Raw genomic sequence first — 14,114 nt, 5'->3', positions numbered from 1 at the left:
GAGGAGACAGACACCTGGAGAGAAGTGGCCAGAACCCAGAAAGGGTAAAGAGACCCAGGCAGACAGAGAGAGAGACCCTGAGACAGGGAGATGGGGGTTGCAGTCTGGGACATCCTGCCTCAGGGGCCTTCACCCCTCCCAGAGTTATTTTCAGGAGGAAAGTTGACACTTGCCTTCTGGGGGTGGGGTGGGGGGGTGGGGAGGGCATCCCATACCCCTCCCTCCTAAATATAGCATGGCAAGGTGGCAAGAAGGGTGTCCCCGGATTAGGGTGTTCCCCTCTCCTCTTGCCCATCACAGCCAAGGCGACATAGAATGCAGACACAGTTGTTTATTGCGGTGGAGGAGGGGCACTTCCCAGGCTTTGAGTGTCCAGTGGAGTCACCTCCCTGACCTCTCCACACTCCTCCCCATCCCTAAGCTCCCAGCATTACCCCCCCCCCGACCCCCCAGGTAGTCTGCGTAACTCCCAGTCTCTACGTATCACAGGAGAGCTAGCAAAGGGGTCACTGGGCAACAGTCTGTCCCACTCTCTCTAGGTCTCTGTAACCCCACCCCCAGCCTCTGTGGCCCCCCCGCCGCCGCTGGATCTTCTTCCTCTCTCTGGGTCTCGGTACCCCCCTCCCTGTCTCTGGATCTCTGACCCCTCCCAGGCCGCTGCCCTCCTCTCCCCTGCCCCGCGCCTCCCCATGCGTGTCTGTCTCTGCCTCTGTCTCTGTCCTCTCTGCAGGCAGACCTTGGTTCCTCTCCGCCGAGTCTCTTCCTCTTCGGGTCTCTGTGCTGACTCTGTCCCAGCCTCCAAGACCCTGCCTGCGTCTGTCACCACTGAGGGGGCCTGTCTCCGTTCGTGTCTCCAGTCGTGCCTTTCTCTCCATTTCAGAGAGAAGTGACAACCGAAAGGTTATATTATTGCTGACCTTCATCAAACTCTGCCCACAATCCGTACCTTCTTTTAGCTCTTTGTGTGAAAAGGCACTTGGATGAAATCAGGGTGCCAAACTGAGTTTCTTAGCTGCAATCTGAGTTGCCGGTTCCCTTCTGATGGGTTCACCCTGCTGGCGCTAAGTAAGATTTCATTTGACTAAAAAAAAGGGGGGTGGGGTATAGCTAAAAATAACAATAATAACAACAACACTCTGTAAACCACTGGGATTTTAATAAATTAATATGAGTAAAGTATTCGAATGACGCCTGCCACATTAGGAAGCCCTATATGTGTTAGTGATTTAACCCTGCTCTTCCTCCTCCCCGTCTTCCTCCTCCTCCTCCTCCTCCAAATACCCTTTGTACTGAAAGACCTCAAACAATGTTTGGTTTCATGACCTTGGGTAAGACCCTCCCCTCTGAGCCTCAGTTTCCTTATTTGGGGGCTGTTGGGACTCGGGAGGTCCTGTGTGTACTAGCAGGCTGACGAGCCATGTGGGGGTCAGGCAGCCTGCCGGAAGCCCTGGCCCCCAGTGACAGTGACGGGCTGCCTGACCTTGGAAAGCCACTCTCGTGCTCTTAAGACTCAGGTTTCTCCCCAGTTTGTCTGACAGCGTTCCTGGGCCGCGGGAAGATGGGGTGGCATGTCCCCGTTTGGGATTCTGGGGCACAAGGACTGAGTCTCTCTCGGGCTCAGAGGCACTGATTTTTTCTGACTTTTTCTGTTTTGGTTCTCTTTCTCTGGGCCACTTGGATCTGCCTCCAGCTCTGGGCATGATGTCTCTCTCTCTTTGGGTGCCTGACACCCTATGTGGGTCTCCATCCCCCACTTTTGGTCTCTGTCTCCCTCTTGATTTGGATTTCTGCCCCCTTCCCTCTGGGTCTTTGTCTCCCCCTTTCAGTCTCTGTTCCTCTCTCTCTGGGTCCTTCTCCCCTCTGCTCTGGGTTTCTATTTCTTTCTTGGAGTCTCTATCCTTCCCCAGGTCTCTGTTCCCTTCCTCTGGGTTTCTGTCCCCCCACCATGTCTGGACAAACTACAGACAGTGTCTTCTCCCCTCCCCCTTCCCTTGTGGCTCTGATGTCCATGTCTGGAAGCAAAACTGTAGGTGAGGACAGATAGCAAGGGGGTTTCAAAGGCAAAATGAAGCAGGTGTGCAATAAATAGAAGGAGCGTCCAGTTCAGTTTGTCTCCCAGAGTCCACCACGCCACATTTACTCCCTGATACCTGATTCCTCCCAAATGCTGATATCCTTGGGCGCTGGTGACCACTAAATCCAAAACAAACCAACATGGCCCCATAGTGTTTATACACACGATCCAACTCAACCCAGCACTCCTACCAGACTCACAATGGCAAACTCAGTGTAACTCAACTCAAGATGGGGCTACGGAGTGGCTGTAAGGGGACTCATGTGGTTATACGACTCAAGTCAATGTAGCCCTGAAAAACTTCCAGCCACATAACTCTACACAATTCAACTCCACATGACCTTGAGAGACTCACATGGTCATACCTTCCCACCCAACTTAAGCTGATGTGACCTAGAAAGCTCACATTCTATCACTTGACTCTTCGTATTTCTAAATGACTCACAAGTTCACAGAACCTAAAATAACACTGCCCTAGAAGAATCACAAAGCCACACGATTTCCAACATCTCTCAACTCTGCAACACCATGCATGAGCACGCAATCAGTCCCCACAATGCCATGGGTGGCCACCTAACTTGACCCAGCATGGCCCTTGGGGACTCATAAAACCCACAGGATCCTGCACAATGCAAATTGGACAAGACACATCCAGACTCACAACCCAACCCAACCCAACCCAGCAAAGAACAAAGAAACTCACAAAACTATGTGACCAAATCAATTTCAATGCTACCCTGCAAAGGCTCCACAGCCTTGTGAAAACCAGTGCAATGCACACCAGTGCAGCCTCTCCCTCAGCTCAGCATAACCCATTGCCACTCATTGCCACCTAAGGAGGTACCTACAGGTGTACCAACCTGTAACTCACGACCCAATAAGACTCAGTGTTCCTCAACTCATTACCACTTAACCTAGTTCTTGCTAAACCAAATCCCCTCCCCCCAACCTTCCCCTCCACCCTTCCCTTCTTCCCTTCCTCCCTCCCTCCTCCATCCTTCCGAGGAAATGTGAGGACCTGCAGGCCTCAAGTGTCCCTCACACTTCAGTGACCATGTGTTTTCCAGGAGAGGGCCAGAGTGGAGGTGATAGCTCAGGCACCTCTCCATCCACCAATCCCCCGTTGACCTTGCTCTCCAGGGGGCCACAAGGCTGCGTGTCCACATGGCTGTACATCCCAGCCTCTTCGCCCTCTGTCTCCCGGTGGTAAAAGTAGCTGAAGTTGGAGACAATGACTGGCACAGGCAGGGAAATGGTCAGCACGCCGGCGATGGCACACAGAGAGCCCACTATCTTGCCACCCACAGTGACGGGTGCCATGTCTCCATAGCCAACTGTAGTCATGGTGACCACTGCCCACCAGAAGGACTCAGGGATGCTGGTGAAATAGGAGTCTTCCCGGTCGACCTCAGCAAAATAAACTGCACTGGAGAAGAGGACCACACCGATGAAGAGGAAGAAGATGAGGAGGCCCAGCTCACGCATGGAGGCCCGCAGCGTCTGGCCTAAGATCTGCAGGCCCTTTGAGTGCCGGGACAGCTTGAAGATGCGGAAGACACGCACCAGTCGGATGACTCGTAGGATGGCCAATGACATGGCGGGCTGACCCACCCCCCGCTGCTGGGCCATCTCGGTGCCCAGTGCCACAAAGTAAGGCAAAATGGCCACAAAATCAATGAGGTTCATCACATTCTTGAAGAAGGCTGTCTTGCTTGGGCAAACCAACAGACGCACCAGCAGCTCAAAGGAGAACCAACAGATGCACAGCGTCTCCACCACAAAAAACGGGTCATCAAAGGGTGAGCGAGCCGGGGGTTCAGGCACAGGGCTGGAGCCGTTTAGACGAGTGGGGAACTGCAAGAAGGAAGGGGTTCAGGGAGGACCACACCAGGGCTGGGACACCCTGGAATGGTCATATTCATTGTTTAAATATTCAACTACTTATCTGCAAACCGGTCAACGGCTGCTGCCCCCACGGTCACCAGGGACCCAGCTGTCGCAGACTCTTTCCCAGGACCCCAGGGACGGCTGATTCTGTGGTCCCTCATCTTTCCCTGGTGGGGCCTCCTGAAATGATGCTTGGGCGGGGCTCAACCTCAACCCCTCCAAAGCCTTGATTTTCGAGGCAGGGAGAGTCCCTGACCTGCCCCACTCCCTTGTGCCCTGCCCTCCCAAACCAAACCCAGCCCAGGCTAGAATGGTGAAAGACCTTTCTGCCAACCAATCCCCGGGGCCCCTCCTCTCACAGTACCCAGACCAACTTTCTTTGCAATGGAATCCTCCTGCTCTAGCCCTCAGGACCCACACCTCTGTCTTCAGCTCTCTCAGCTGCTTCCTTCCTTCCCATTGGTCACTACCAGCCGCACAGACCCAACGTTTTTCAGACCCTTCTCGCATCCCCATCTTTGACTTCTTAATGTACCTGTACCCCTCTCCTGTCCCACTCAAGCCAGGTTTCTCACCTGCCTTAACCCTGCCTTCTGATAGAGCAGCAGTTCCTTCTATTCAGATCCTCAGGCCCCGCCCCCTTAAGTCTACCTTCAGCGCCCCCATATTTTAAATGTGGGGGTCCCTCCACGGACAGGCCTTGCCCCTGGGTTGGTTCCTCATTCCCCAAAGCCGCTTGCCTCACCTTTGAATGGTCAGGTCCTCCCACCAGACCCCCAATGCCCCGCCCACCCAAGCCAGACCCTACCTTCCTGAGAGGCCCCGCCTCCCATTGGCCCTTAACCTGCTTTTTGATTGGCCAATCTCCAGGTACTCCGCCCATCTTTCACCAAACCCCGCCTCTCTCCACTGAGGCCCCGCCTTCTCACCGGTCCAGCGGCAGGAGCCCCCGCGGCGGTCCCCGGCTTGTCGCGGTCGTCGCGGAAATCGGGCAGTGTCTCGAGACAGAAGACGACGATGGAGATGAGGATGACAAGCACAGAGACGACGGCGAGTACGCGCGCGGCCTGCGAACTCTCGGGGAACTCGAAGAGCAGCCAGAGCTGGCGCGCAAAGGCGCGGCGGGGCAGGGGCCGCTCGGGTGGCACCGCGCAGCCCTCGTCCTCGCGCAGGCGCGCCAGAGCCGCCGCGCCCAGCCCATAGAAGGCCACCTCCTCCAGGAAGACGTCGAGCGGCACGTGCGCCGGCCGCCGAAGCCGCCCGCCGGACTGGTAGTAGTAGAGCACGGCGTCGAAGCTGGGCCGATGCCGGTCGAAGAAGTATTCGCGGCGCGCGCCGTCGTAGAAGCGGCTGCGGCGCGCCGGGTCCCCGAGCAGCGTGTCTGGGAAGCGGCCCAGGGTGCGCGCCCGCGTCTCGAACCGCAACCCGGCCACGTTGAGGACCAGCCGCTCGCAGCAGCCGCACGGCGGCGGGCACCGCGGATCCATGGCGTGCGCAGCCCCGGCGACCCGCGGACGGACGTGTGGCCCCGACGCCCGACCCGTCCCGGCCCCACCTCGGCCGCCGCCGCCGCCGCCCCAGCCTGGTGTCCGATGTCCACGCGTAAAAATAGCCCGGCCCTCCGGCCAGGGCGCGGGGGAGGGGGCGCCGTGACCCCGGCGGGGCAGAGGGTAGCCGCGCGCCCTCTGCCGGGGTGCCTGCCGTTTCCCCCCAGCCACCGGCGAGCTACACTTTCTTCGCGTCTATGCTGCTTTCTGTCCCTTCCCTCCGTCTGTGCGTAGCCCAGGATCTCAGTCCTGCGTCTCTCCAGATTCCCGTGTCTGTCCCTTGTCTCTCTCTCTTTTTAAAATGAGTATCTGAGCTCCTCTGTTGAAGTCACAAACTTCCACCTATTTCTTTCTCTCGTTCTCGTGTGTGTCTCTGAGTCTGACTTTGCCTTTGATTTGGGTCTCTGTCAGGGATGTATCTCTTAAGTGTCTTTATGGGACAATTGTTTGAATTTTGCCGTTCTGGGGACAGCCTTGGTGTCTCCGATCTCTGTCTTTGTTTTGAATCTTGTTTCTCGGGGGTCTGCCTCTATTTCTGTTATTTCCTTGGTCTCTGCATCTCCCCTCTGTCGGGGTCTCTCTGCTTCTTATTTTTCTGGATCTCTTCTCTCAGTATCTCTTAAGTTTCTCTGGGGCGCCCCTTTGGGTCTCTTTCTTTCCCTGAATTACTGCAAGTCTGTCTCGGGGCCTCTGGAGGACTCAGGATCTCTGGAGTCATCTCTGAATCTCTCTGACCATCACTCTTAGGTCAGCTCCGCCATTGTCCTCCTGGTGGTTACCTGGTTCTGGGACCCTCCAGTAGCTGCAAACCATGAGCGTGTGCACCCCTCACACGGTGCCCTCCTTAGGGTCTCTCCCAGGGTCTCCCCCTGGGTTCTTTGCCAGATATGCTGAGACCCAGGGAGACCTGAGCTGCAGCCTTGAACGATGATGCCAAAGGCAGCAGGGCCTGCCAGGAACGGGGGGTGTGTGGGCTGGGGAGAAGTCGCAGGGTCACTCGAAGGGACCAAAGGACAGACAGAGGATGGCCTTCCAGCCACTGGTGTCCTGTGACATCGCGTAAAAATAGCTCCATCGGTTGGGCTTAGCCGGACCGGTTGAGGGGAAGAGGAGGGGGGTGGGATGGGTCACCTGGACTCCCAGGAATGCGGTTCCGGGCGCCCTCTGCTGGGCAAGTGGAGAGAGACAGTAAAGGTTATACTACCTGCGAACTCCCGCACTCACTTTCTCTTCCTGTTTACAATTTCTTTCCAGGATGCTATGTCACTACCCATCTGGATTTCTGTGTCCTGCTCTCTGGGTCTCTCTCCTCCCTCGCTCTGTATCTGTCGCTCCCTTTCATGGCCTTTGACCCTCCTTGTCTCTGGACCACTGTTCCCCCATCTCTCAGGTGTTTTCTCTCTTCTCTCTGGTCTCTGTCTCCTTCTGTCTCCTCCTTTCTTTCATTCCCCAAGGCCACTGAACTCTGTGTGAAGTGACTCCTGCCTCCTCCCTGCACCCCTGTCTCCTACACCGCTGAGCCTGGAGGTGGGTGCTCCTCCTTGCTGCTTCCAGATAACACTCCCTCCCTCAGCTCCTCTGACGCCCAAGCAGTCCATGGACACCTCTTCCCATCCTTCCCTAATGAGCTCCCCATTTCTTTCTGGCCTCTGCCACCCTGTCATGGAAGATTTCCGATCCTGGCTCCCTATCCATCACTCTAAAACACTGTTATAATTCTTAGTAATTTCGATATTCCCATAGAGGATCCTGCTAATGCCTGGCCTGTACCGGATTATCTTTTCCCAAAAGGATCGCTTTTCTTGTCTTACAAGGTATCCTGTACCTTGCGACACCCTGTCTACAGGAGTCCATGCCCCTGGCTTTCTGGAATTCCCCCAACCAGCAGACTGTCTGGGAAGGAAAGTCATGTGATTTCCGAGGCTGAGCCATAAAAGGCAACTTTCCATCCCACTGTTTTCCTTGGGACGCTTCTGCAGGTCAGATGGCAAGGGCTCTGGCTGATTCCCAGTGCCAACCTGCTGCCATGTGAGCAAGTCACCTTGGAAGCACTCTTGCCCCAGCCGGGCTACCCTGACTGATGCTCCTGGAGCAGAGGTAAGCCCCCAACCCCACCACCAGGCTCTGCCCAGATAGAAGACTTGTGAGATTATAGAGTTCTTTCTGGGGGACAGTAAAATTGCCACAGAGGCCAAGTCCCCTTTTCATCACATCATATTGGGGGCATGAGATTAATATGTCTTCTTTTTAAAAAAAAGATTTTACTTATTTATGTATTTATTTATTTTTTAGAGAGAGGGGAAGGGAGGGAGAGAAACACTGATATGCAAGAGAAACATCGATCGGTTGCCTCTCACATGCCCCCACCTGGGGACCTGGCCTGCAACCCAGGCACGTGCCCTGACCGGGAATGGAACCAGTGACCTTTCAGTTTGTTGGATGACGGCTCAACCCAATGAGCCATACTAGTCAGGGCTGATATGTCTTCTCACAGGTGAGTCCACTTTAGTCACTTGCTTAGTGTCTGCTGGGTGTCTCCACTGTGAAGTTGTTATTTTTCCCCCTTGTAATTAATGAATATTTGGGGGAACCATCTTTTTTGTTCAGTCAAGTGTATCAAGGTTTAATTTAATTTATGTATTTTTACATAAAAATACAATTCACTGTTTATAGTGTACACTTCTGTGCATCTTAGCAAGTGAATACAGTCATGTAACTGCACTATAATCAAAATAGACAACAGTTCTCTTACTCTGCGAAGTTCCCTTCTTCCGTTTGTAGTCAATGCCCCCTCCTTCCAGCTCTTGGAAACTACTGCTCACTTTTCGCTCCTTCTGTCTCTGTAGTTTTTTTCCCCAGGATGTCAAATAAATGAAATTTTAAGTATGTAGCCTTTGAATCTGGCTTCTTTCACCTAGCATAGTGCATTGAAGATTCACTAGTATTATGTGTGCCAGTTCTTTTCTTCTTTAATTTACTTCTTTTTAGAAGAGAGGGGAAGGGAGAGAAGAAGAGGGAGAGAAACATCAATGTGTGGTTACCTCTTGTGCGCTCCCAACTGGGGACGTGGCCCACAACCCAGGCCTGTGCCCTGACTGGGAATCGAACTGGAGATGCTTTGGTGCACAGGCTGGCACTCAATCCACTGAGCCACACCAGCCAGGGCCAGTTCTTTTCTTCTTAACTCTCGGCAGTATTCCCAGGCATGGAGATGTGCCCATTTGTTTATACATTTACTGTACAAGGACTTAAACATTATATCTCATTTGTGGTGATTTCGAATAAAGCTGATGTAAAATCCTTGTACATGTTTTTGTGTGAACCTAAGTTTTCAGGTCTCTTAAGTCACTAACAGCGGGCTTTCTGGGTTGAATGACGGGTGTGTGCTTAACTTTTTTTGCATCAGTAGTTGTGTCTTAAGATTTCTATTGTAATATCTTTTCTATCTTATTTAAGAAAACCTTCTTCAACCCTGCTTCTTTCCTGCTACAATTACCTCTCTCTGCTCCTTTTGTAGCAAAACTTCTCTGAAGACTTTTTCCCGCCTTGACTGGTGTGGCTCAGCGGATTGAGCGCCAGCCTGGAAACCAGAGTCACCAGTTCGATTCCAAGTCAGGGCACGTGCCTGGGTTGCAGGCCAGATCCCCAGTTGGGGGTGCGCGAGAGGCAACCACACATTGATGTTTCTCTCCCTCTCTTTCTCTCTCCCTTCCACTGTCTCTAAAAATAAGTAAATAAAACCTTTAAAAAGAAAAGACTTTTCCGTACCCAAGGACTCCACTTCATCTCCCATCAACTAGTCAAGGCCATCACCTACGGGTGCCAAAGCTCAGTCCTTATCTTTCTGCAATCTTCAGCAGCATTGGGCACATTGAACACTGCCTCTTTTCTTGCTCTGCTGCTTCCTTTTAAAAATAATTATATACATTTTAAACTTATTTAAGAGAGGCACATCGATTTCTTCTATGTGCCCTGCCTGGGGATCAAGCCCACAATCTTGGTATATAATGACCATTCTCCAACCAACTGAGCTAGCTGGCCAGAACTCTGCTGTCTTCTTCCCCTTCCCCTTCTTCTTCCTCTTCTCCTCCTCCTTCCTCTCCTTCCTCTTCTCCCACTCCTCCTCCTTCCTCTTCTCCTCCCTCCCCTTGATCATCCTCTTCTCCTCCTCCCTCTTCTTCTCCCCCTCTTTCTCCTCCTCCTCCTCCGCTTCCTTCTCCTTTTTCTCTTCTTCCTCCTCTTTCTTTTCATAACCCTCACCCAAGGATATATTCACTGATTTGAGAGAGAGAAAGGAAGAGAGAAAGAGAGAGTGAGAGAGAGAGAAACATCAGTGTGAAGGAGAAAAATCAATCAGTTTCCTCCCATATGCACCCCAACCAGGGATTGAACCCGCAGGCTTTTGGTGTACGGGACAACGCTCCAACCAACTGAGTGAGACACCGGCCAGGGCTGCATCCTTTTTGAAGAGCTTGCCTTCTTGGCTTCTTGGATACCCCATTCCCCTAGTTTTCCTTCCTACTCAAGTCTCTTGCTAATTCTTCTTGCTTTATCTGAACTCTAAACAGCGGAGGGCCTTGGGACTCAGCCCTCAGACTTCTTCCCTTCATCTTCTCTCACCTCCTAGGTGAGTTCATTGGTCACATGGCTTCAAATACCATCTGTTCTCCAGTGACCCCCAAGTCTAGGTTTCTGGCCCCAAACTCTTCCGTGATTGCCATATATCCCAACTTTCAACTCCACGGCTCCATGTGAACGTCCAGTGGGCCTCTCTGACATGTCCAAACCCAAGATTCTCCAAACCTACAGCTTCTCGATAACCCCAGTCTTCCCCAAGTCTCCTTTCCACATCAATTGCACCATCAATGACCCAGTAGCTCAGTGTACAAATCTATGTGTGAGACTTATTGTTATTAAGGGAAGATTAGCTTCATTTTAAAATTTTCTTTAAACTTGTTTATTTGAAATAATTTCGGGTGTACAGAAAAGTTGCAAATATCGTGCAGAGCTCCCATATATCCCTCAACCACTTTCCACCAATGTCAGCTTTTTACATAATCATAGTACAGTTATTTGTCAGGAAGTTAACATCAATATAACACTATTAACCAATAATACTATAGACCTTATTTGAATTGCACCAGTTTCCCATGAAGTCTTTTTTTCTGACTTAGAGTCTAATCCAGGGTCCCTTCTTTAGGAGGTTTTTTTTAAAAAAAAGACTTTATTTATTTATCTTTAGAGAGAGGGGAAGGGAGGGAGAAAGAGAGGGAGAGAAACATCAGAATGTGGTTGCCTCTCATGCACCCCCAACCGGGGACCTGGCCCACAACCCAGGCATGTGCCCTGACTGGGAATTGAGCCAGCGACCCTTTGGTTTGCAGGCCCGTGCTCTATCCACTGAGCCACACCAGCCAGAGCTAACCTCACTTTTTTATATACACTCTAATTACACTCCTATAGCAACTGAATAAGTGAGCTCTACCGTCACAATACACCCTGAATCCCACCACTTTTTTCCACCCTACTGCTACCACATTGGTCCAATCCACCATCTCTTCCCTGGAAATCGTAGACTCCTGACCATCTCTCTGTTGCCCCTTCAGCTCCTTCCCTGCATTTTTTGTCCATAGCCATTGAAGTGATCTTTTAACATGTAAATTAGGTGTGCCCTTCTCACAGTCAAAACACTTTAGTTACTTCCTGTTTTTTTCAAGAAAATCTTCCCTCTCCCCCATGTAACACTTGATTAAGGCAAGGGTCAGCAATGGCTGCTACTTCAATGGTTGGGAACAGAAGATTTGCATGGTGGCAAGGTCTCATTGCTGAGATTGCCAAGGGGAACACGCACCTTTACAAGGAGAGATATTGCAGTTAGGTCCTTGACCAGGTGACTAAACTCAGCATCCTAATGGTGGGACCATATGACATTACACACCTCCAGATGTGATACAGTATGAATTCCATGGTATTGCCAGCGAAAATGTTCTCTCTAAAAATTCTTAACTTCGGTCTGTTCAAACCATCAGATCTAATGTTCATTTTACAGGCAAAACGGGCTGTGGAACAAACCGCGCTACAGGAGGAAACAATCAGACAAATCTACAGTGTGGGTCTGAACTCTGGGAAAAACCAGCAACATAACGGAGGAAATGAGTGTTTGTGTGTGTACACCCTACATTAAAACAGACCAAGGAGACTTGACAACCAAATACAGAGTATGAACCTTGATTAGCTCCCGGTTTGACTTAAAACAAAATAGTCTTGGGTCAATTAGGAAAACCTGCCAGAAGTTGATTAAACTTTGTTTGGGGTGAAAATAATTTAGTGGTTATGTAGGAGAATAACCTTACTCTTCGAAGATATGTGCTGAAGCATTTAGAGGTGAAATGCTGCGGCAATTTCCTTTCAAATGGTACAGAAAAATATACATTATTAAGGCAGGGTTAGCTTTATTTTCTTTATACTTTTTATTTTGAAATAATTTTAGAGTTACAGAAAAGCTCCAAAAAAAGTGCAGAGTTCCCAAATACATACCCAAATAAACAGGTCAAAATATTTTAAAAAGTATGTGTCTTGAAAGATAAAATTAGTCATTTCAAAATTTTTAAAGATTTTATTTACTTTTAGAGAGGAAAGAAAGGAAGAGAACATTGGCCTCTCAACACACCCCCAACTGGGGACCTGGCCTGCAACCCAGGCCTGTGCCCTGACTGGGAATTGAACTGGCAACCTTTTGATTTGCATGCTGGTGCTCAATCTGTTACAGAAACGGGGGAGTCCAAAAACAAACCCCAGAGTTTGCGGCTGGGAGATAGGGAGCAGGAAGCAGCTTTCAGGATGCCCTTCCATGCCTGGAGCTAGTGGCTGGATACATTGTTGCAAAGATCCGCTTTACTTCCAAGACTCAGGAAGATGGGAGGGATCTTGGACTGTGGGCTGGTACGGAAGAAGCAGACCGAGCCTACATAGGGTTCTGTGAATGGTCAGGACGGTTTGCAACACCCACTGCCTGAGAGGACGCGGGGAGAGAGGAGGCAGGGAGGAAGAGAGAAGGATCCTTGCTGGAGACATTCTGGGCTGGCTCTGGCTCTAGGAGGCTCTCTCTCTCTCTCTCAGGCTCTCTCTGGCCCTCACGCCCTCACTCTCTGGCTCTTGTGGGCTCCCTCTATCTGGCTTGGAGAAGGGGTCTCCAGGCTGCTTTAAGAAGGGGCTCTTGCCAGACTGCTTTGAGAAGGAGAGGAGATCCATGTGGTTTGCAGGAAGAAGGCAGTTTACAAGGAGGCTGAGAATCCAGGCGGTTCTGCATTGAGAGCTGGCGGGCACCACACCACCGAAAGGACCCTCCCCCCCCAATCAGATTTGAGTGATTGGCAGCTACTGGTAAAGCTGAACTGTGCCTAGGAAGTAGGGAAATGGTGCTTCTGACTTTCCTAAGACTGGCCAGGTCTGGGAGGGGGAGGCAGGACTTTGTGTAAATAAACAATTCTTTTTCTTTTCACCAAACTCTGGTATTGAGAGTTATGATTCTGGCGGCGGGCAATCGGACCCCTAACTAAACAGCTCGTGGGTTCTGTTTCAGTCGGAGCAGCCCAGGGGTTCTGTTACAAATCCACTGGAGCCACACCAGCCAGGGCAGTCATTTAAATTTTATAATAATTTCTGTAAGTTTTATTATTATTAGTGTGTATTATTAAACAGGCAATTGAATCTACCCTCAAAATTTAAAATATAGCATTGAACTCCTGCCCTAGCAGAGTAGTTCAACTGGTTAGAGCATCATCCCCATACGCCAAGGTTGCAGGTCGGATCCCTGGTCGGGGCACATACAAGAATCAACCAATGGCCCTGGCTGATGTGGCTCAGTGGATTGAGTGCCTGCCTGTGGACCAAAAAGTATGTGGTTCAATTCCCAGTCAGGGTAGATGCCTGGGTTACAGGCCAGATACTCAGTTGGGGGCGTGTGAGAGGCAACCACATATTGATGTTTCCCTCTCTTTCTCCCTCTCTCCCCTTCTCTCTAAAAATAAATAAATAAAATCCTAAAAAAATAAAAATAAAAGTTAACTCCTTAACAGAACTACAGGGCCCTAAATAATGTGGCTGCCAGATCGCTGATCTCATGGCCAAAAGTGGGATTCCTGCCAACCGTCCTGAATCAAGGCCTTTGAACTTGTTAACCCTGCCCAGCTCTTTGTTCAAATGTCACCTCTTCAGAAAAGCCTTCCATTAACACCCTTCCTAGAACAGCCCCACTAGCATTTCCTGTCCCCTTACTCTGCTCTATTTTCCTTTATCATGCAGGCCACTATCAGAAATTATATTTATTCTGTTAAATACTTTTATTGCTCCCCCATACAATGTAAGCGCCAAGAACGAAAAGACTTCGCTTTCACGTGCAGTATTCCCAGATCGGAAACAGTGCCTAGCATACCTCAAGAACTCAGGTAACAGTTACCACACTATTCACATAGGGACTCTTTGCCAGAAGGCGGAGGGATACAGCAAACTACTGAAAACACGCATGCGCGAAAGGTCCGGGAAGTGTGGTGAGGAGAAAAGGGCGGGGCATCGAGAAGAATCTCAGGAACAGCAGCGCTTGGAGC

At 50.8% G+C, this 14,114-nt stretch overlaps 1 protein-coding gene and 1 long non-coding RNA gene across 5 annotated transcripts; one reads left to right on the top strand and one right to left on the bottom strand.

Annotated features, from left to right (window-relative positions):
* Positions 1-2,562: 2,562 nt before the first annotated feature.
* On the bottom strand, positions 2,563-5,527 carry KCNA7 (potassium voltage-gated channel subfamily A member 7). Its single transcript, XM_090259312.1, has 2 exons — positions 4,891-5,527; positions 2,563-3,928 (listed from the first exon to the last, which is right to left on the bottom strand). The coding sequence occupies exons 1-2, from the start codon at positions 5,446-5,448 to the stop codon at positions 3,113-3,115; spliced, it is 1,374 nt and encodes a 457-aa protein (XP_090115438.1). The 5' UTR covers positions 5,449-5,527; the 3' UTR covers positions 2,563-3,112.
* LOC149994846 (uncharacterized) lies at positions 4,892-12,804 on the top strand. Of its 4 annotated transcripts, none has more exons than XR_016507615.1 (5): positions 4,892-6,255; positions 6,763-7,605; positions 7,801-8,002; positions 11,558-11,726; positions 12,628-12,804. It is a non-coding gene; the product is annotated as an uncharacterized LOC149994846 (long non-coding RNA). The 4 variants fall into 4 exon arrangements; XR_016507616.1 differs by having other exon boundaries at positions 4,892-7,035; positions 7,355-7,605; XR_016507614.1 differs by having other exon boundaries at positions 4,892-7,035; positions 7,323-7,605.
* Positions 12,805-14,114: the final 1,310 nt, after the last annotated feature.

This window comes from Furipterus horrens, unplaced genomic scaffold, assembly GCF_987537825.1.
Source record: "Furipterus horrens unplaced genomic scaffold, mFurHor1.1.pri manual_scaffold_13, whole genome shotgun sequence".
Lineage (NCBI taxonomy): Eukaryota > Metazoa > Chordata > Mammalia > Chiroptera > Furipteridae > Furipterus > Furipterus horrens.
The sequence above is the reverse complement of the archived record's forward strand: the minus strand, read 5'-3'. Positions and strand labels throughout refer to the sequence as shown.